Raw genomic sequence first — 21,739 nt, 5'->3', positions numbered from 1 at the left:
ATAAAGCAGTAATCACAGTGATGATCTTATTCCCAAAAATCCAATTAGGTAATGTTCATAGAACATTCTAGATCCTCAAATATGATGCATATAGATGCAAAATATTATCTGAAAATATAATTAAATTTCACATTTCGCATATTTTGCAGTGTTTTTAATGTTCCAAGTTTCTTTACGGTGAAATGTATGGCGCTAATTCAGTAACCAATAAAAACATCTCTTATTTTCTTGTAAATTATACAGGTTCTACTGTCACTGTAATGGAATGCAGAAATGAATACACTTTTCAGATTGTGTGACAAATATCCACATTTATTTCTAAATGATCCAAAAGAATCATTTATAAAAGGAAATAAAAAAATGGACTCACAGGGTAAATCCTCTGGAAATGACTTCAGTCTCTTGAATGAGGCGTAAAGACTTTCTGACAAGGTTGGTAAAAGCTCGGCTATTTGCTACTGTATCTTCTAGTTGGACATTGTATTTTCTTAGAGTCATTTGTAATCTGGCTGTCCTCCACCAGCCTGAAGCTCTTATAACCAAGTAAACAATGAGAATTAGTCCCCACAGTGGCCAGGAAGATATACTCCACCAAGCAGGAATCATAATGAAGAAGCTAATGTATCCTAGCAGCATCGAGATATCCCTAGGAACAGGCAGAGAAAGGGAAATGTATTAAGGAAAAGGGACAAAAAGAGAACAATAACATTGCTGTTGAAATGGATGGAAATAATTGTACAAGTTACTCGATACTGGACTTCTCTTTTAAATAAAAAATGTGAAATAGCATGTTGGTTGAAAAAGTGAAGTATTTAGGATCAAAGCAAGGGTAGCTGGGTATCAAAACCCTTGCCTTTTTAGGTCAGTAGGAACATACTTCTTGAGTAACTTTTTTTTTTTTTAAAGATCTGGATTCATCTTGAAAAAATGTAGCATTAGCTTTAAAAACTAATTTCACAATTTTATAAATGAAAATGCTAGGTCAGGGAGGCTAACTTCCTTTTTCCAAATTTAGATTAAATTATTTTCCTATAAATGCATTTATTTAGAACAAATTTACTTTAGATAATAACATTTGTCTAGTTAGAAATGGTTTTCTTCAACTAAATAATTTGGTTTTAAGTAATTACTATAAGTATTCAAATTTTCTATTTTGAAGTCATCCTTATCCATTTTATAGTCCAGCATTAGTTTTTTATTTTTATTTTGTCACAAAGTAGAGCTCTGAGAAGAAGACATATCATTCTCTTGATTAATCCTAGATTAAGTCAAAGAAAGGCAAGATTGTATACCAGAAAACATCTAAAGAAAAATGATCCCAAGATAGTTGAGAGTGAGTTTTACTGTCCAGTCACACTTAAAAACCATTCTGTATAAACATATCCTTTATTTGTCCCTCTTTAACCATAACCGTAATACTTTTGACAATCAGCCACTTTTATAACGATCCTAAAACAATGACCAAACAAACCAGTACCAGTTGCATCATCAGGTTTAAATTGTTTGTAAAAGTCAGAGCTCTGAGAATTTGGAGAACATTTTTCAAGTCGGAGTGTCTGTCAAGCAGTTCCCTGAAGGAGGAAAGATGTCACTTACGGTGATGGTATCAGGAAGACTGAACAAACAGTAGTCTGCACAAATCATGGAATGTGCTGTTGGTGTTTCCGTGAAGCCCCCGTGAGTGTCCAGAAGAGGGAGAGAAAACCAGAACGCTGAGGCAGGCGAATGGGTGTGTCATGCCACTCTCAGTGGCTCCTACTTAAATTTATCTTACCAACATGAGACAACGAATGCAATGTAATCAAGACAGTTTCTTAAAACCCTCTTCAGTTTTAGTTAATGTGTATGTTTATTACTTACTTCAGAAAGGCACTTTGTGCGTTATCTCAAAAATTATATTACTGCAAGTTAATGTAAAAATTTTGTTTAATGTCTCTTACAATGAAGAATACATTGACAGTATCCACTGATAGTACTGTATATGTAAACAGGCATAGGATAGGTGTTTTCTTGACAGTACCAAATATTAGGAGTTGCTAGGGAGCGAAGAGTTGGAAGGTGTCCATCTTCCCGTTGCTGAGGTTGCCCCGTAGACAGGATACTGGGGTCGAGGAGCTCAATCAGTTCCACATCCTCTTGTAGCAGGACTTCCTGTTGCAGGATGGTATGGAGGGAGTCAAGTCGGAATCCTACATCCTTGTTATGGAGAGAACAGAAGATGGATATTAATACTCATATACATCAATTTCAAACTGAATGTTAGGTTTTCCCAATTATTTGGGGACAGTGCTTATTTTCCCTAAAGATTTTAACATTTAAAAATACTCATAGTTTACCATATCTTCAATACATTTTCATGATTTAAAAAAAAAGTCACACAAACTTGGATTATAAACACGAACCAAAGAAGACTGACTTGGCAACATACTTCATGAACCTAAAAAATATTGCCAACTGGCATGAATTACTGTTGTTTCAAGAAGATTTTGACAGCTGTAACCATAGGTGAATGTCTGTTTAACTAAATTCAATCAAAGATATTTCTGCAACACAATACAATTAAGTGATTTGCCAAGAGCTGAATACAGATTAATCTAGTGATCTTTGAGTGTAGCATCCTAAGAATGCACCAGTAAGACCTATAGTGCCTGTCCTCATTCTACAATTTTATAATCTTGAAATGAATTTCCAAGTTTGATTTTGATTATATTTGAGATAGAAAAATCATTGGTATGACAAAAATCCAATTTTTAATGAAGCAAACAAAAAGCCCTTAGAGATTGAAGGTGTAACCAAAGTTAGGTTTTCAGCAAACCCAGGTTATAGGTTTCCTTCCATATGTAGAATGTAAAAAAACCTTGCTCCAAGGGTCATAGATTGAACCCTTACAAAGGCAAAGCAGGTAATACTTAGATGCCAATTTAAGAAGAGTAAAATGCTTTCTTCACCACAAACCTCTGAGGCAGGGGGTGCAAACAATTCTACCCATTATACAGATGGGGACAGTGAAACTACAGAAAAGTTAAGTCCCTGCTTGTGGTCACAGTTAACTCAAATTCAGGTTTTTTTGCTAGAAATGCAACTTTTGCTATATCATCCTGCCTTAATGCAAACTTAGAGGCACTGCTTATCAGCTCTGAATTAATGCCCAGGGTGAAGATTTCACTGTCATCTTTCTACAAGGAAAGCACATTTTTACAACTGGCTATATTTGGCAGATACAGGAAAGCCAAAATGCTTCATCCTGGCCTGGGTAACAGTAGCTTTCCAAAAGCTTAAAAGTCTCCCTTTAGTGTGGGGTTTGATAGTCCATCTGCGCTGGAAGGAACAGCCTGGCTAAATGCAGAGGGGCTCAGCCCCAGGAGGTGCCTGATAGATATGGGGAACTTCAGGCAAAATGACTTGTAAAAAAGTGAAGGGGCTGCAATCTACACTGATGAATGGAGTACTCACTTTGTTGAAAGTGGAATGGTTTCAAGGTAAAGTTACTTGTCTTTCTTTTCAGTTTCCCAGAAGGAAATTTCTCATTTTGTGGACTTGTGGGAAACTCAGCCCTATTTGACATCTTCACCTCATGCTAACTCCTTTGGCACACTGCCCTTTGGCACACTGCCCCAACCTCTGCTCTCAACTAAATTCAAACATCAAGAAAGTCATTTAAAGAAAACAAAATGATCTCCACATGCATAAAAAGTGAGCAGGCATTTAGGATGGCTCACATCTGAAGATGATACCATCTCTCCTCAGAAAAGAGCGAAGCGTGGGGTGGGGCAGGACGTTGGAACTGGGGACATTGCCAGTTAAAATTATGACTTAGATCTTTACAGCTTGGCTTCATTCCTGAGTTTGAAGAGGTCTGAATTCCCAGAAAAGGTAAGCCTAGTTTCAAATATAAGCACTACAAAGCCAAATATATTATTAAACAAAACTAGCAAATGCTATCTATCACTGCTGCCCCCTTCATTCCCATTGACAATCAAGGGATAGAGAACTTGACCAGTTAGGGAGAACAGCCTGTCTCATTAAGGCTGACATACAAGGTGATGGCTCTGTTTGAATAAACCTGGTAAAACTTCTCTTTCTTTCTTAGAATGAAAGGTGTTAACTAACCAAATTATTAACTTACTGTATTTCTAAACCCTTTCCTAACATATCATCTACTGATATAAATTCTCCTTTTTCCTTCCTAATCCCTTAACTTGCTTAGGGACATCTGTAATGGTCTGGGGGCTTTCAATTCAAATTGAGGCAGCTAGGTGGCACAGTGGATAGAACAGGCCTGAAGTATGGAAGACTCAGCCTCATGAGTTGAAATCTGGTCTCAGACATTTATTATCTGTGTGACCCTGTTTGCTTCAGTTTCCTGTAAAATGAGTGGAGAAGGAAATGGCAAATCACTCCAGTATCTTTGACAAGAAAATCCCAAATGGGGTCACCAAGAGTCAGGCACAACTGAACAACAATGGGGGCTTTCATAAGGGCATTGGGAGTAATGACAAAATGCTACAAGTCAAATCTCACAGTACACTGGTTGCTTACACCTTAAATAACTAGTGTGCCAAGCAGGTTTATAATCATCTATAAAATATTATGGATGCACAAAGAATATAAAGTCATTAAACTGATATTACAAAAGAAGAACCCAAGGAATATTAAGATTATTGTAGTCAGGTGTGATAGTGAGTAGAGGACTGACTGAGAATATTTCACTGGATACATTTCTAATAAAATTTTGGAAGCTATAGGCTCCAAAGTAGAACCAAATCACCTGGAAAATGAAATCATTTATAAAAATCTTTGTAAAACTATCATGACAGCCCTCCTGGGCTCCTGGAACCCTAGGCATAATTGGCAAACAGCTGAAAAAATCTATACACATCCTCTTGTAATTCAACTGAAAATAAAAATAATGAGCACCTACTGTGTTTATTGGTTTTTTTTATTTAGTCCCTGCTCTCAAAGAAAAATAAAAGACAAGGCAAAGTGAATATAATAAAGAACACCAACATTATACAGAAAGTAAGAGCTATAGGTTGTCAAGAAGAAATCAATTTTAGATGGAGTTTCTAGGAAAAACTTAACAAAGGAACTGAGATCTGAAGGAAGTTAAATCCATGATTCAAAAGGATGGACAAAAGGGCAGCTGGTGGTACAGAGGAGAGAGAACCGGCCATGGAATTATGAGCATCTGAGTTCAAATCTGGCCTCAGACACTTGATGCTTACTAGCTATGTGACTGTGGGCAAGTCACTTACCTCTGATTGCCTGGGGAAAAAAAAAAGAGTCTAGACGATAAAGCATGCTACTCATTTCCTGAGAGAGAGGGAAGCAAAGTCAGGTAGACATTTTTGGATGAGGCCAATGTAGTGATCTGTTTTGCTTGACTTTGCATATTTGCAACCATGATTTTTTTTTTCTTCTTTCAGTGGAAAGGGGAAGTGGAAGAAAGAGGGGAGAGAGGTAGGGTAGGAACAACAACAAAAAAAGGCAAAAAGGATCACTGAAGCATTTTTTTAAAAATGCCAAGAAGAGAAGAAAGGTCAGAAAGAATCACAGACAAGTAGGCCAGTTTTGGAACTTATGTGACTATTTTATATATATATATGTGCACATATGTATACATATATAACAAACCACAAGTAATACAAACCATAATTTCATACACAATCTTTTCTGTTTTATTTACAAAAATATCCATTTTATTTGGTGTTTAAGTTTAGAATAAAATAATTTAAAGTGGGGATGAAGATTTAAGTAGGAGGGAAAAAAGGGGTGACTCAGGAGAGCTGGGCCTACAATCAGAAGACTCATCTTTCTGAGTTCAAATCTGATCTCAGACAATTACAAGCTGGGTGACCATAGGCAAGTCAGTTCATCCTGTTAGCCTCAGTTTCCTCACCTGTAAAATGAGCTGGAGAAGGAAATGACAAACCACTTCAGTTTTCTTTGCCAAGAAAACTTCAAATGGGTTCATGAAGCTAAAGTTAGACATGGATGAAAAACAGCCGAAAATTTCAGGAGCAGTGTGAAGAAGGCATTTCATATTTTACCTGCCACATGTTCACAAGAAAAGGAAAAGAAAACTAAGTTAGCTGTCCTGGAAGGTGAGACCAGAATATGGAGAATGTGGAGAAGCTTGGACTTGAAAGAGTAGTCTATCATCTGGATACAGGACGGATCAGACAACGGTGGGAGGAAGAAGGAATGCGGGGAGACCAGCTTTGTTCAGCTCAACACATGCTTATTCTCACCAAGGAGGGATTAAAGGACTCCAGACAGTCCAAGGGGATCTAAGGCTGCACTATGAGAGGTCTAGTAGGTAGGATAATGGAGGTGATAGTTCTAAGGTCCCATTTAAAGGAGGACACTGAGAAGCTGAAGAGACTCCAGAAGAAGGTATCAAGGTACTGAAAGGTCTTGAGATTTTGCCATATCAGATTATGGTGAAGGAACAAGGAATGTAGTATTCATACGGCAGTCAATCACATGGAAAAAAGATATTTGTTTCCCAGAGGGCAGAATGATGGATGGACCTTGGTGAAAAGCAGGTTTTTACTCAATTTAAGCTATTCAATTAGAGGATCAATTAAAGCTAATCATCTAGAGCTCTCTAAAAGCAGAATGGACTTCATGGAAGTGCATGGGTTTGTCTACACTACAGGTCTTCAGGCCAAGACTAAATGACCACTTGTCAGGTACACTGTAATAGGAAGAGATTTGACCACATGGTCTTTGAGCTTCCTTCCAACTCACATCCTATGCTATATGCAGATGGCATAACACTATAGTCCTTCTAGGTGATCTTTCAAAATCTTGGATCAGGCCATAAAGAGAAACTAGCATGAGATGATGCTTAGAAAATTTCACCTTTCAAAAAAAAAATACTCTAAAACTCATGGCACAATTCCAGACACTTCCAGGAAAGAAGACAGGATCTGTTTTTATAGACTATAGAGGAAATACCATGGGATTTCAAAGACGGCACCACTACCAGAAAATAAAGGCAAGAAATCTGACTTCACAGAAAAGAATTTCTCTCATCTTCACTAATGAGACATCTGCTAGAACTTTTTGAGGTGATCATGACTCAGACCATCTGATCAGCCCAAACCGTCAACAGCACATTCCAAGTTCCTCTCTTTGGTGATAAGTACCAACTAAGTTCACGGCACTTGACCTCAGAGGAGAGATGTGTATGGCACACTCCTATATCACAAAGCAACTCATGCAACATTGTGACCAATGGTGGTGGGGCTAACTGGAAGAGATCCTGGAGATGAACTAAAGCCCAGAGAGGTCCATATCAACCACCACTGAAAAGTGACTAGAGTGCCACTTTCTTCATAGCTGGAGGATACATTCTAAGTCAATAAGAGCCTTCTACAATATTTCCAGTACGACTTCCCCAAAGGGTAAAAACTTATCATATACCTGCCAAAGGGTACTGGCAAAAATGATCTTCAATTAGTCACAAATAGTGAGCAAGCTCCAATTAAGTAGGCAGAAAAAGAAAGTATGTTCATCTGTAAAATAGGTTCTTCACAAAGATGTTAGTTACACTGTTCTAAGTCTTGTTCATTCTTCTTTTTCGGAGTTGAAGAAAATTCATTGTTTGGCCATTTAGAAACATACTTTGAAAACTGCACTAACACAGAGACAGAGCTGAAGTGTATAAAGGTTCCAGGTCTAAGAGATATATCATGACCAGGAGGAAGAACAAGGAACCAGCAGCAGGTGAGCCTCAAAATGGAAATAACTACAAGTCTTTGGGAAATATATATGTTCTAAAGCCTTACAGATCGCATTGGTTTGAAATAAATTTTTGAAAAGAATTTATGAACCAGGGAGAAACGCCCTTTTTCTTTCCTCAGAAGCCTTAGGGTACAGGGAGAGGGGAAAAGAAAAGTAGGAAAAGAAAGGAAGGTGCAGGGGGGTTGGAGGAGTAGGGGGTTGGTACTGACATGTGGCTTGGCAGTCTATCATTATGAGAAGTTACAGCTTGAAGGGATTCAGACATCATGAAGTTCAAAGGCCTCACTTTATAGCGGAGACAACAGCTTAGGAAAATAAAGTGATTTGCTCAATGATGAAAATAAGGTTTCAAGACTTGGAGGACCTCTGGCAAGAGCTATGTTCAAAATTCACAGAATCAGTTCCATGGCATTTTTCATCCAATCAGAGTCAGGTTACTCTCTGAAAATTCAGAAGGTATTTAGCATCACAAGCCTGATTCCGAGCCTGGGGCTCCTTCCATTACACCAATTTGTAATGTAAAAAATGGTTCAAAAACTATTTCACTCTGACCATGATTAATACAGTTTGGAAAGGGGATCTAAAAGGAACTCAAGGAGAGAAACTCACCAATTTGCGGAGCAAGTCATCATTCTTACAGCACTGAAATAGTGACGTCCACTTGGTGAAGCTTTCAGCCAAATTTAACAGGATACCCTGGAGAAGGGAGGGAAAGAGCATGGAATTAACATTAAGCCCTATCCTCTACTCAAGTTTAATTCCAAGGCCTCACCATGGAGTGCAGCCGATGTTGGGCTCCTGAAGCCTATCAAAGGGCAGTGTTGGCCCAGGCTGGACAGGCTTTGAGGTCATTCCCAGGCTGATGACAGGGGGATGAACTTTCTGGCCACCACTGTTGAAGACTTCTATGAAGTTACAGAAGGGCTATAATCTTCAGTGGTGGAAAGAATACACACAGTGATAAAAATATGGAATCAAAAGATGTTGAGATATTCAGCTCTACCCAAACTAGAGTAAAACTTTAGGTGAAATGCTCAAATGACTGGAATTGTTATTTCTGAACTGCTTTTGGTTTTGTTGTTGTTGTTTTGGTTAAAAAGGATGCCAACAGCAAAGTAAGCAAATATCAAAGGTCAGGAGAAAAAATGTTACAGGATATGAGTCACAGTGAGTACTCAATCAGTACCAAAACTTGCACCTTAGATCCACAATATGTAATAACTGACTTTGACAGTGATGTTAAAAATTCTGTACACCAAAGGTTCCATTTTGAACACTCTATTCTATACTTACACAGTCAGGAAAGCCGTATAATGCATTTTAGGGGAAACAAAAGAATAACAAAGAAGAAATGAAACAAGACTTATCAGGTGAGCTGAAGAGAAAAAATATCCATTCATTAGATTATGCAATCCCCTGAGCACTCCAATTAACCAAGATTTGACTATCATTCCATCTATTTTTTTTTCTTTCACTACCAGTTACCCTTCTTTCTTTTCTCTTCACTGCCAAGTTTTCTGAAAGAAAGTTCTACTCTCAGAATCCTGTCTGGCTGGAACTACTCTACTCCAACTCATACCTAAAAAGGAATCCTTTCTACATCATCTACAAAGTGGTCCTCTAGTCTCTGTGTGAAGACTTCCAGTGATCCCTGGTCAGCCCATTTTCCCCTAACTGTTAGCCAGTTTCTTCTTACATGAGCCAAAATCTGAAACTTCTACCTCTCCAAGATTTCCTAGTTCTGCCCTCGGATGAGGCAGAAAAGGTGCAAGCTCTTTTCTACAGGAAGCCCTAGAGACAGCAATCATGGGTCCTGCTTTGTCCTGTCTTCTCATTTTGAGACCAAATATCACCTGATCTTTGTATGGCACCGTCTCATTTACCACCCAATACTTTACCTAGTGAAAGACGAATTCTGCAGCACTCCACTGTCAATGCTCTTTCAGCAGTTGCAGGTGAACCTTCTTTCAAATCCCAAAGCTCCTTCTCAGTAACTCGATGAAGCATCTGACATTATTCTTGTCAGCCTCTCTTTGATGCCTTCTATAACACTGTACTTTACTGGTAATTTTCTTCTCTCTTAGATCAGGGGTTTGTAATCTAGGGTCTTGGGAACTGCTTTTTAAATATTTTGATAAATTTCTCCATATAATTGGTCTCCTTTGTATTTGTATCTATTTTATTTTCTGCATTTAAAAACATTCTTCTGAGAAGAGATCCACAGGCTTCACTGCCCCAAGGGGCCCATGGCCCAAAAAGACTAATAATCCCTGGATGGTTTCTCCACCAGCTTCTGATGGTTCTTTTAATTTTTGAACCCTATAAAGAAGGTATTCTTCACAGCTGTCTTCTCTCTTAGTAGCTATAGCTACCTGTGTAATTCTATCACTTCTCAGTTTTATATCTCTGTGATCTCTCTCCTCCTACCAACATCTCAATCTCTTAAAATTTTTTTTTAAATTCACTTTTATTTTCATTTCTAAAATCTCTCCCTCTTCACTCTATTGATGAGACATGAAAAATAGAACCTATTATAAATAAAAATATGCATATAAAGCATATTTCTTCATTAGTCATATTCCCTAAATTCCCTGCCCCCCCCAAAAAAAACCCAAGAAAAGAAACAGAAGAAAATATGCTTCAATCTGCATTCTGAGTCCATTGGTTCTCTTTCTGGAGGTGGATAGTATGTTTTCTCATGAGTCCTTTGGAACTGTGGGGGTTCATCATGTGAATAATTACCAAGTCTTTCAGAACTGACGATTTTTACAGTATCGCTGTTACTATATAAATTGTTCTCCTGCTTCTAATCACTTCGCTTTGCATTGGTTCATACAAGTCTTCCCAGGCTTTTCTGAAACCATCCCTTTCATCATTTCTTGTAGCATAATGGTATTCCATTACAATCATGTATCACAACTTGTTTAGCCATTCCCCAATTAATGGCCATCCCCTTAATTTTCAATCCTCTGCTACCAAAAAAAGAGCTGCAATAAATGTTTTTGTACATATGGGTCCTCTTTCTCCTTCCTTGATGTCTTTGGGTTATGGACCTAGTAGTGGTATTGCTGAGTCTATACAACTGAATAGCTTTTGGGGTACAGTTCCAATTCAACACCTCAATCTCAACATGTTTAAAACTAAACTCATCATCCCTCTTCCCCCCAAACCATTAACAGGCCCTTCTCCTGGTCACTCATGCTTATGATCTTGAGGTCATCTTTGACTTCTCCTCCCCCTCCCCATTCCCACCCAATCATCCTCCTTTTCCACTGGGTCCACCTCTACAACCTCCTCTGATTGCCCTACTTTAGCCCTCATGAGTTCTTGCCTGGATTACTGCAAGTCTGAGAACTTTCCTGCTCCAGTACAACCTATGCACTGCTGTCAGATTAATCTTCTTTACATAAAGATCTGACTGTGGCTCTCCTGCTCTAGAAGCCTTCCCTGGCTTCCGAAGGCTAACTTAATAAAATTCAAACACCTCACCCTGGAATTCAAGGTGCTTCACAAGGTGACAGCAACCTGCCCTTCCCTCTTTCTCCCACAACACATATTCTCCGTTCTGTGAATATGCTCTATGTATTCCCACGATTTATTCCACCTCCCATGTCCACAGCATATTCCTGCCTAACATTCCCTCTTATAATCCCATGCCTCGGGATGTCTTCACTGGTATAACTTCTCAAGAACCAGCCCAAATGCCACAAGCCTTCCCTGATACTACTTTTCTCATATCTTCTTTTTCCCAAACTTTTTCACCTGAATTCTTACAGCAACTTGTATTTCTTTTCTGCGATTATGTCTGTTTTACATTATGAACTGTTTATACATCCCACCCACCCAACACAGAGGGCAGGGACCATATTTTATTCCTCTTTCTATCTAGTGTACCCGGTACAACTAAAGTTTGCAGAATCAGCGATTTATCAACAATTGCAAATTGTGTTATGTCCTTTAGCATCTATGTTGATTCGTTAAAATAAAGTTTGCCTAACTCTTCCTTTGACATGATGTCCCATTACATATTTAGTGCTTAAGAAATACTCATGAACGATGATCCTAAACATCCAATAAGTTCTACTGCAACTCTGATGCCATGGAAATGATCCTGGGGTTTTAAAGGTTATGCCTGTGATAACTGGTGGGATTCTTTAAGTCTGGGCCAGGTTAGTGATTACGTGTCTGTTATCACAATCAGCCAGCTAAGGGTGAAGGGACTGAGAAGCAGAAGGCTGGCTGCAGCAGTCTGAGGATCTGCAGTGATGGAGGGAACCCTCACTGAAATGAAGAGGTAGAAGAACCAGAGCTAAAATGAAACCACTGTAAACAGCAGCAGCTGGAGGTCTGACAAGAGGTGCCAAGGATTTAAGCAAAATATGGGAATTAGCTGGAGTTTGCTGTGGACATTCTCCCTCTACGGTTTTAGTGGACGATTAAGGAATGATCTGATAAGATATGGGCTTTCCTAAGAATATTTATGTTTTAGAGAGACAGAGATGCTGTTTACTCTGATCCTGTGTGTGGGATGGATCCTACACTATTTCTGGCTAGCTCAGAGAAGGGGAAGCCCTAGCAGAAAATGAGACGAAGCTGATGACTCCCAACCCTGTGGTCCCATCTGGAAAGCTCTCTACTAGCAAGGTGCCTACCATTATGGGGAATGGTGGGGATGGGAAAGCAAGCTCTTCACCACACATGGACATAAACTTTCAGTGTTCATTATGCAGTTTGCCCTTCCCTCTAGATTCCAGTTCGACAGAGCAGTACTTTTAGCAGTAGCTAGAATTCTTCTTGTGTGGGTTTCTTCCACTTCCCTTTTCTAAAACCAGGGGTAGGGAACTTGCAGTCCCAAGGCCCTAGAGGCTGCAGGTTCCCCACCCCTGTCTATGACTATTTATCTGGTTCCAGATAACCAAAGGTCATTCCTTGGAATACTGTTACAGTCCTGTAACAAAAAAGGACTAGAACAGGAACAAAAGAATAGTATTCACAGCTTTCCTTCAATCACCAGATCTACTGTCATACTTTCCATCCTTGTAGATGACTTGCAAAGTCCAGGCCTACCTCAAGACTTCCTGCCCGCTTATCCCCTTGATGCGGAGCTAAAGAAGAAGGTCAATATTTAAGTATATGTAGCCTCATTTTATCACTTCATATAAACCACTTTAATGTTAGGTTTTGATGAAGTAACAGTATCTGGGTGTCTAGATATCAAAAATTTGTATGGAACAATGAGTGATGAAATCAGAATCAAATTCTTAAATTTTTTGGTGTTTTTCATGGGGGAGCAAGGTGTAGTGGAGTTTAGGGCCTGGAAGGAATAAAAAAAAGTACTTATTAATGTGAATAGATTTTTTAAAACAACCCAGAGAGATGATTCTCCACAGCTACTCACATTTGATGGCATCTTGGAAGAATTCTCTTGCTGTCCCTCCTCGGAGGTACATTGTTCTGCTTTTGGTGACACGGAAGAACATATTTCAAAGTCAGTCTGTCCCAAATCTTGCAAGTACTGGTAAAGTGGAGAATTCTGAAAGAGAGAAAAAGAGAAGTGGCATTAAAGTATGTCCCAAGGGTATTGTTATTTCCCAGAAAAGACTGAGAATGTATGAGAATCAATATAACTGTAATCTTCAGATACTGGCAACAAACGATTAAGGATGGAACGGTTAAGTAAACCTACCACATGAAAACTCAAACAAAGAAACTATGCCAGCAAAAAGGACTGGCTCTACTCTAGTGAAGGCAAACATTTAAGAGTTTTAGAGTTCATTACATCAGGTGGAAAGAACCCTCACAGTGTGGAGACTTGGGGGACCCAGTGCATGTGCAGGGTCGGACACTCCCTGAGACTGACTACCATCTGTAGGAGCACTGAAAGAGTAATAACGACAGCGTCTGCCCCAGAGCTTGGGAAGGATCACACGTGATGATGGCTTTGTCAATTCTGGAACATCACAAACGTCTCCTCGCACCAGCCACCCAACTCTGCTGTTTGCTCTCACATGCCCAAGCTCCCCCTTTAGAGAAGCCTTTCTCTAGAAAGAACTCTCCATTCCTACAGAATTCAATAAATTACAGCTGCAAGGCAGCAAGGAATCACTCTTGAATGACGCATTAAAGAATGGTTTGGGAGTCCTAAAGAGAGCTTCTCATTGGCAGTAGGCTACTTTTGTTGTTCTTTGAAGACCTTGGGCCCCTGAAAAGACAAGCTTTTCCTTTTGTTTCTTTGCTCCCAACAGAATACATCTGGTAAGAATGTCTATCAACCTTCTTGGGCTTAAAAACTGTACAAAATACTACATATGATATATATGCATGTATAGACATACATGTACACGTATGTGTGTGCATGTATATACACAGTATGGTATCATTTGAGAAAATGTAAAATTTCTTGTGAAAGCATAAGGAATTAAAACGAAGAGTTCAATACTATTGTTTCAGCATACATCTGGATTTATGAATATGCACTTCATTCAAATAGTATTTTAAATATAGTTTTGGGGTTTCTGAAAACCTCAGACTTGACAGCAGTGTCACAAATGCCCTCTAATACCCATGGAAGGGAGTGGTAACTGGAATAGCGGAACCAGGGATCATAGGGCATAAGACTGAGTCTCATTTCGTATCTGATTCTGAGGAACAAGAGAAACTGGGTTAGTTTTGGAACTAAATCCTTCAGATTTAATTAAGTCCAAAGTTATGTCATTTTCAGAGCTGCCACTAACTGAACCAAAGCAGGCTACCTGATCAAACTGCCAAGTCCTTTCCTCAGAGAACTCCATTTCACATCAGACCAGCATCTGACACTTATGGGCTCTCCTCTTATCAGAGGTAGCCATACATTATGGAGTATTCTAACAGTCTAATCTTTTCCCATTCAAGTCATTCTGCCTTGTCTTAGATACAAAGCCTAGCAGCTTACAGTACTAAATGCAGCTTTAAAAGGCTACGAAGCAGCTGGTACAATTAGGTAGTGAGAGAATAAAAGCTGTTAGTGAAAACATCTTACCGAAATCCTGGCGCTTCGGCTGCCTACTCACTGGACCTTCCTTTGTAAATCTAAGCCAAGAACAATGGTCCTATTAGTCTACTGAATCTGACCTGGAAATTTTGGAAATTAGATCATGTTGCTTTAGTATCATCTTTCTTAGAGGATAAAACTGGGATGATCCACTCAACTCAGAAGCCACTCCTTGGGCTCCCAAATTCACTTGAGAACCTCAGTCACCTTTTTTTTTTTTTGCTCGGATTGGCAAAAGTAATTTCTTCAAAGTGTTGCTTCTGCAAAGTTTTGGATTTCCTGTTGGACATGGCTTATTTTTTCCTAAACAAATTATTTTACCTATCAGGGCAATCTTAGTGCATTTGGCCAATTTATGATCCAGATGGGTTGTTTTTGTCATTTTCTGGTACTATTGTTGCTATTATGTATGTTTTCTCTCAGCTGAAATTTACAGGAATAGTGAGCCACAAGGATTTCCTGAGAAGCTCCCACATGCTGTGTATGAGGTTTCTTGTATTTCTTTTGGCTGAAGTGGTTTTCTCCAGTTCTACCAAATTATATTTTTACTCCAATGTTCATTTCTCAAAGCAGCTTTAACTAACATCTGCAGTTCTACTCTTCGCGGACTTAAAAACTATCACCTCAGCAGTTCATCTTCTCCACTCCAACCCCCATCTCAATCACTTCTCCAACTGTCTACTGAGAACACAGAATGTCTAAGCGCTTCAGTACTTTCCACTTTGAAGTCCTCCTCCCCTCCCTCACATACCACCTCCCTCCTCTGTCCCTCTCCTTTCATCTTCCCACATGCTTCCTCCCCACTCTTCTCTCTTCCATCCATCCTTCTTACTGCTGTAAGACTAATCTTTATTATGCATAGATATCACTTATGCTACATCAGTTCAAAAAATTCCAGTGGTTCCCCATTTCCTCTGGAATAAAGTCCAAATTCTTCTCTGTGCCTTCATGGCCCATCATATCCCAGCACCACTTCACTTATCTCTCATCACTTATCTCCCATCACTCCTCCTCTGAACATTAGATCACAGTCAGATTCGACGGATTTCTAGAAGCCCTGAAAACCCACTACCCATTTTTTGTCTCCTTGTCTTTGCTCTGATTTTGTCTTGTGCCTACAGCATCCTTCTCTTCCTCTTTCATCTCCTAAATTCCTCTCCTTTTAAGTGCCTCCATTAAGCCTTCCCTGTCTCTCCCTTGGGCCCTCTAACCTCACCTATCACTTTACTTGACTTCTTATGTACTTATGTAACATGCATAATAGCTGTGTTTGTTTCCTCTCTCCTGGTTAGACCAAACTTCATGAAGGCACAGACTGTGTCTCTTTAAAAAGTTCTATCGAAGCCAGTGCTCAGGAAATTTCTCTGCTGGCAGGAGAAGCCCAATGGTTCTTAAATATTGTTGAAGGTTTGCATCCTTTTAAAAATGAAAATCCCACAGTACATTTAAAAGTGATTCGAGGTATAAAAATATAAATTACACATAACTTACGACCGCATCCACAAAGGCATACTTGGAACAAACATTTAGTAGTCATAAACCTTTACTTTCCTTTTTATTTGTAATGTCTTATTTAGTAAGGGCTACATATCCAACTTTATGAAATAGTAATTCTGCAAACAGTCAGGTTTTACTGGGAGTCTTCTTGGAAAAAGTAATAGAAAAGGTTGAATAATGTAGTAGCCTGCAAAACTTCAAAGTGAAAGCAGAACCAGACTAAAATGTAATTGGGAAATGTTTGACAATAAAACTACAACACAACACAGATAATGTTAATTTGTGGTTTTCTATTATGCACTCCTAGAGGGATTTGATATCTTTGAATGAATTTGATATCTTTGGGTTAGACAATAAACATATCTGATGAATTTTTTAAAAAAAGACTGTATTTTATTTGGTAGAAAAGGAACTGAAGAGTGTGTGTGTATGTGTGTGTGTGTGGGGGGTGTTAACATGATCCAATAGCAAGCAGATACCATTGAGAAAGCACAATGATATAGAATCCGGCCAAAGCTCAAATGCCTAGACTAGCCATGGGACTCTGAGTCCATAGTGGCTTCTTCCTCCCTTTCCCTCCAAGATGGGGAGTGAGAAGTTTGATCTCAGCCTCTAAACAGTTTTTCAAAGCTCCAGGGTTTATGGTTTGCCGGCAGCAAATGAAGAGGGTGGGATGAAGGTGTGGACCAGGCCTTCATGGATCATGTGGTCCAGAAGGACATAGCCTACAAATTTATATTTTTATTCCCTTCATGCAAAAAGACAAGGTTTTTTCCTCAATAGAACACAGCACTGTGAACTAAGAAGCTGATTAGATAAATGGACACCTCCGGCCCTGTGACTCTATCTTCTGATTGGTTGGTCTTCCCAGAACCTCCAAATTAAAGAGGAAGTCCAGGTCAAAGATGTCTTCATGCCTTTCGAGGCTCTCTTTGGACTCATCTCCAAGGGGACTTTCTTTACCATTCTCCATTCTCCCACCCCACCTCCCTTTTCAGATCCCTTTTATAAGGAAGTTGTCTTTAGGGTTCTATTTGCATTCCCAGCACTTAGCACAGGACCAGGCACTTAGCAGACACTTAATAAATGCTTCTTGACTGGCTGACACCAAATCCCTAGAAATCTAAGTCGTCACTACCCATAAAGGGCAGAGCCCATGTGGTGAGTCACAGCAGTTGCCTAGGAGTATGGCTGATACCACCAGGCATCCCCTGGTGTTGGGTGGTATACCTGACAGCTTACTTGTTGGCACAAGACCCTGCCTTCTTACTGGATGAAATGGTGCACTAGTCACAGTCAGACCATACCTGGAATAATGTGTTCAGTCCTGAGTGCCATATTTTACTAGGGGCAATGATTAATGAAAAGATCACTGAAAGAAAGCCAAATTCTGAGTAACCGTTAAACCAGTAATCATCCCAGAGAACAGATAACACAAATTTTCTTCATGGTAGAAGGCTGTAGATGTATACACTGTCAGACACCATCCTGTTTTTACTTGGTTGCTTTTGACATGAGGAAAATTTCATTCTGTGAGAATCAAAAAATTTTTTTTAATTAAAAAAGGATATTGACAAACCAGGATGCATCCAGGGGAGAGCAATCAAAAGGGTAAGAGAACTCAACCATATTATGTAAGACTGGATGGGGAGTTGGGAATGTTTACTTTGGAAAAAGACTTCCAGGGAAGAGAATAGCTTTGTTTTTGAATTTGATAGTTCATCACATCCAAGAGGGATTAGATTTGAGCTTTTCAGGAGTAACAGGTGGAATGGGCAGAGGGCCAGATTTGGGCTCCTTAAGAAGAAAAGCAGCAAGACAGGTGATTTCTAAAACCTGATTAGTTGGGAGAGCACAGAAGGGATAGGAAAAGCTGAAAAGTAACTAGATTCTGCTTTAGGGCCCTTCACAGTCAACAGCTGTGGACAGCTTTTGTTCATATTAGAGCTTCTCCAGGAAATTACTAATTGACAAAGGCATTTATGCAACTTAATAATAACAAGCTTTTCTAAGAAGAAAAGGCAGGAAGCCTGGAATAAATAAAACCTTACTCAGGAACCCCATTGACTAAGTCACCCACACTGCAAAGAGGGATGGCAGGTGGACAGGGCAGCTCGCCATGAAAGGCCAGCACAAGAACTACCAACAATAATGGCCGAATACTGAGGATCTCACTTCCACCTAATGTGCAGGGTAACACTGCACATCTCCCAAGTTGCTTTCTTAAGAGAAACTAAGAGGACTGTAGGATTGCTGCTTCTACTTTCAGTTTATAAGGAAAAATGAAGGTTTCTAGAAAGAATGGTAGGCATGCTTCAAGGCAAAAACAGGAAAAGAGAATCTGAAGAGGTAGCCTGGGCTCTTGATGATTCCTGGGAGAGAGGCAAGGCCCACTACACATTTGAGGCTAAGCATTGAGGCTGGGCTCTGTCTTATGGGAGAGAAGGAATGGAGGAGTGGATCTAGGAGGGCCCTCATCAGGGAATGGTCAGAGAAGGGGAGCAGTGGTGGATGGGAGCTCCCTGCTACAGGTTCCAGGGGCAGCCACTGCTGATCACTAACTGGAAGTTCTCTTGACTTCCCAGGGCATGAAGTCAGATTGTGATGCAGAATCTCCAAAGCTTTGTCAAATGTGTGGGTCTGAAGGATGCTGAGCATGCTGACAAAAGAAATCTCAGGACCTGCTAGAGATGATGTGGCCCTGGAAAGAAGTGGGTTTTTTTATAGTGCACGCAGTATTCTTACCTCTGAAGGTGGGTGCCTCCGAAAGAGGAAGAAGATGAAGGAAATGAACATTTCGTGGAAAAGGAAAATACATGTCATGTATTACTCAAAGTAAAAAGGGGGGGTTTCCATCAAGGTATCATGCTGCTTCTTCTCACAACTCCTTGACACAGCTCTACACATGCTTCTGATGACAATATGTTGAGGGACAAATTAAATACTTGACAGCGTCAAAGAACAAAGTCATCCCTATTTGCACATGACCATAATGGTCACCAGAGAGGACACTTATTAAGACAAGAGTTTCAATAAAGAAACAGAATACAAAATAAATGAGTCGCATGTGCGTGTGTGTTGTCTGGTCACCTCTCTGAGAACAGGAACTGTCACTTCTTTGTATCACCAGCACCTAGCACAGTGTCTGGTACGTGGTAGGCATTTAATAAATAGTGAGTAGGCATTTACTTACTCACTCTCTGAATAAGCACAAATTAACATTGCTATATAATAACTGTTGTTGTTTGTCCTTTGTTTAAAAACTATAACAAATATTTATTATAATTATAAAATTAAAATAAAGTAATTTAAATATTAATTTAAAAAACCACAGAGAGATAACGGGAAGAAACAATATTCAAGATAGTTACCAACTATCTGGGATTCAATCTACCAAAATATACTCAAAACTTCTTATACAAATATAATTACAAAATACTTGACAGAAATAAAGGAAGACAAACAATTGAAGGGATACTGTTCATGCCTGAGTTGCATTAATACAGTAACAATTTTTGAGGATGCTACTATCACACTAAGCCTCAGTGCGCTTAGGATTTGGTCTGTTTGGGTCACACTGTTATGTGTCATGTAATCACAAGGAGAGTGCTCTCCCAAACCCAAACAGTGACACCTCGCAAAGCGAGGTCTGAGTAAACATGAGATCTGGTAGCTTTTGCACATTCTCTGGAGTGAAATAGGGGTTACTTCTGCTTTGGGAGCTTCATGCAAAATGCTACAGGCTAAGATGGAATTGGTGAAGTTTAGGGGTCCTGGGACCCTGAAATAGTGACATGCAAGTTTTGCCTGAATGAATTCAATCCAAGCCTTCTTTCAGCCAAAAATCAAGAATTATTAAAACACCAATAAGTGGGTGTGATTCTAAAAATGTGCCATGTTGGCCAGACTTTTAAGGAATCTCAGCAAGTGGGCCAGACTGAATCTGAGCACTTTTGTGGAGACCAGATGGATCTTTTACCCAGGACCGTGGGAGGGATCTAGGAGTGGCCAAGTAGTCTGGGGTGCCTGAGGTAACAGAGAAGGGCCTGGAACTCCACCTGGCCAAGGGAGAATGAGGTCTAGAAACGATCAAGGGTGGGAAACAGCCAGGGGCCATCTGGAGAACTGAGGGCTGGGAACAGAGGAGTGGGAGACTGGGCACAGGCCACAATGAAAAGCAGTTGAGAGGATTACTAGAATGGGTAGATGCCTTAGGAAAATGCCAGACATTTCACCTGTGGAAAAATTCAAGAAGAGTTGGGGGGAAGGATTTCCAGAGCCTGTACCCCATCAGAATTGTTTCCTCCAAAGACGTAGTAGAACACAATGGATAGAAAGCTGGCTTTGGAGTCACTTGTAGAGCTACTTAGATGAAATCATAGGTTTGGTTTTTTAAAAAGTGACAGAAGCAGGGAATAGAAAAACAAAATAGAAAGCCTCTGCCTTCAAGGAGGATACACTATAAGTGGGGAGACAACATATAGATATAAGTATGTACAAGATACATGTACTATGAGTTCAAAGAGTAAGGGAAGACGTCACAAAAAGCTGGAGGAGTGATTAGGTGAAGTTTACACTGACTTTTGGAAGAACACAGGCTGAGGTGAACAAGGGAGTGCACAGCAGCTATGGGAGACAGCCCATGTAAAGGCTTGGAGGTGGGAGTGTCAGAGTATCCTACATGAGGAATAAGGAGCAAGTTGGTCAGTCCACCAGAACCAAGAGGACAGTAAGAGAAGGCACTATTTACAGAAAACTTTTATAGGGTAATAATCAGTTAATATCATGTTTGGATTTTAATAAAGGCTAGAGCCTGAATTAATCAACCAGAAGAGCCTGGACCTAACAGTTTCTTGGTTATCTGATTAAACTCAGAGAATACCTCTTCCTATGTCAAGGCCAGATGGGGCTGACTTAAGAGTATTTTTCCTCTGTTTAACCCAAGAAACTATCTTGAATAATGGGATTTTTTTTCTTATCTTAATATTTTATGGACACATACTATGTTATGGAATGTTAATGGTAAAGAAAACACAGATGTCCTGGGCCATACTCTCTTATCTTATTGTATTTACCACCTATTCAATTAAGAAAATTCGTTTCTCTCAATATGGTTAAACATATATAGAGATCATAAATGTGAGGGACATAGAGGCCCTGAGTTGGGATTGTTCTAAAACATACTTAAGGCTGGGTCATTCTTGTATCAATCAGAACTTACATCTTGGCTCCATGAAGCATATATCTGCTAGCTTTAAGGGAATAAACAATATGAATTTACATATAACCTAGCCTGTTTGCATCCTTTAACCAAACTTTCAGGTGGACAAGGGTCAGGAACTCTACCTATGATTTCATTTTCTAGGGATCTCCCAGACAAAGAACTCTTTCTACAAAGCCAGGTCTCTAATAGAGTTAATAAACTAGGAAATTATATCTAGTTAGAAGTACCCTAGATGG

General features: G+C 39.6%; 1 protein-coding gene across 5 annotated transcripts in view; it reads right to left on the bottom strand.

Annotated features, from left to right (window-relative positions):
* VEZT (vezatin, adherens junctions transmembrane protein) overlaps window positions 1-21,739 on the bottom strand; it is a 110,909-nt gene that overhangs the window by 68,636 nt on the left and 20,534 nt on the right. For all 5 annotated transcript variants that reach the window (XM_072655605.1, XM_072655603.1, XM_072655604.1 and 2 more), the window contains exons 2-5: window positions 13,151-13,285; window positions 8,362-8,448; window positions 2,021-2,196; window positions 371-646 (exon numbers count right to left, since the gene is read on the bottom strand). In XM_072655605.1, coding sequence (XP_072511706.1) covers window positions 371-646; window positions 2,021-2,196; window positions 8,362-8,448; window positions 13,151-13,285 — 674 coding nt within the window. The remainder of the gene's footprint in view (window positions 1-370; window positions 647-2,020; window positions 2,197-8,361; window positions 8,449-13,150; window positions 13,286-21,739) is intronic.

The sequence above is a fragment of the Notamacropus eugenii genome, chromosome 3 (genome assembly GCF_028372415.1).
Source record: "Notamacropus eugenii isolate mMacEug1 chromosome 3, mMacEug1.pri_v2, whole genome shotgun sequence".
Classification (NCBI taxonomy): Eukaryota; Metazoa; Chordata; class Mammalia; order Diprotodontia; family Macropodidae; genus Notamacropus; species Notamacropus eugenii.
The sequence above is the reverse complement of the archived record's forward strand: the minus strand, read 5'-3'. Positions and strand labels throughout refer to the sequence as shown.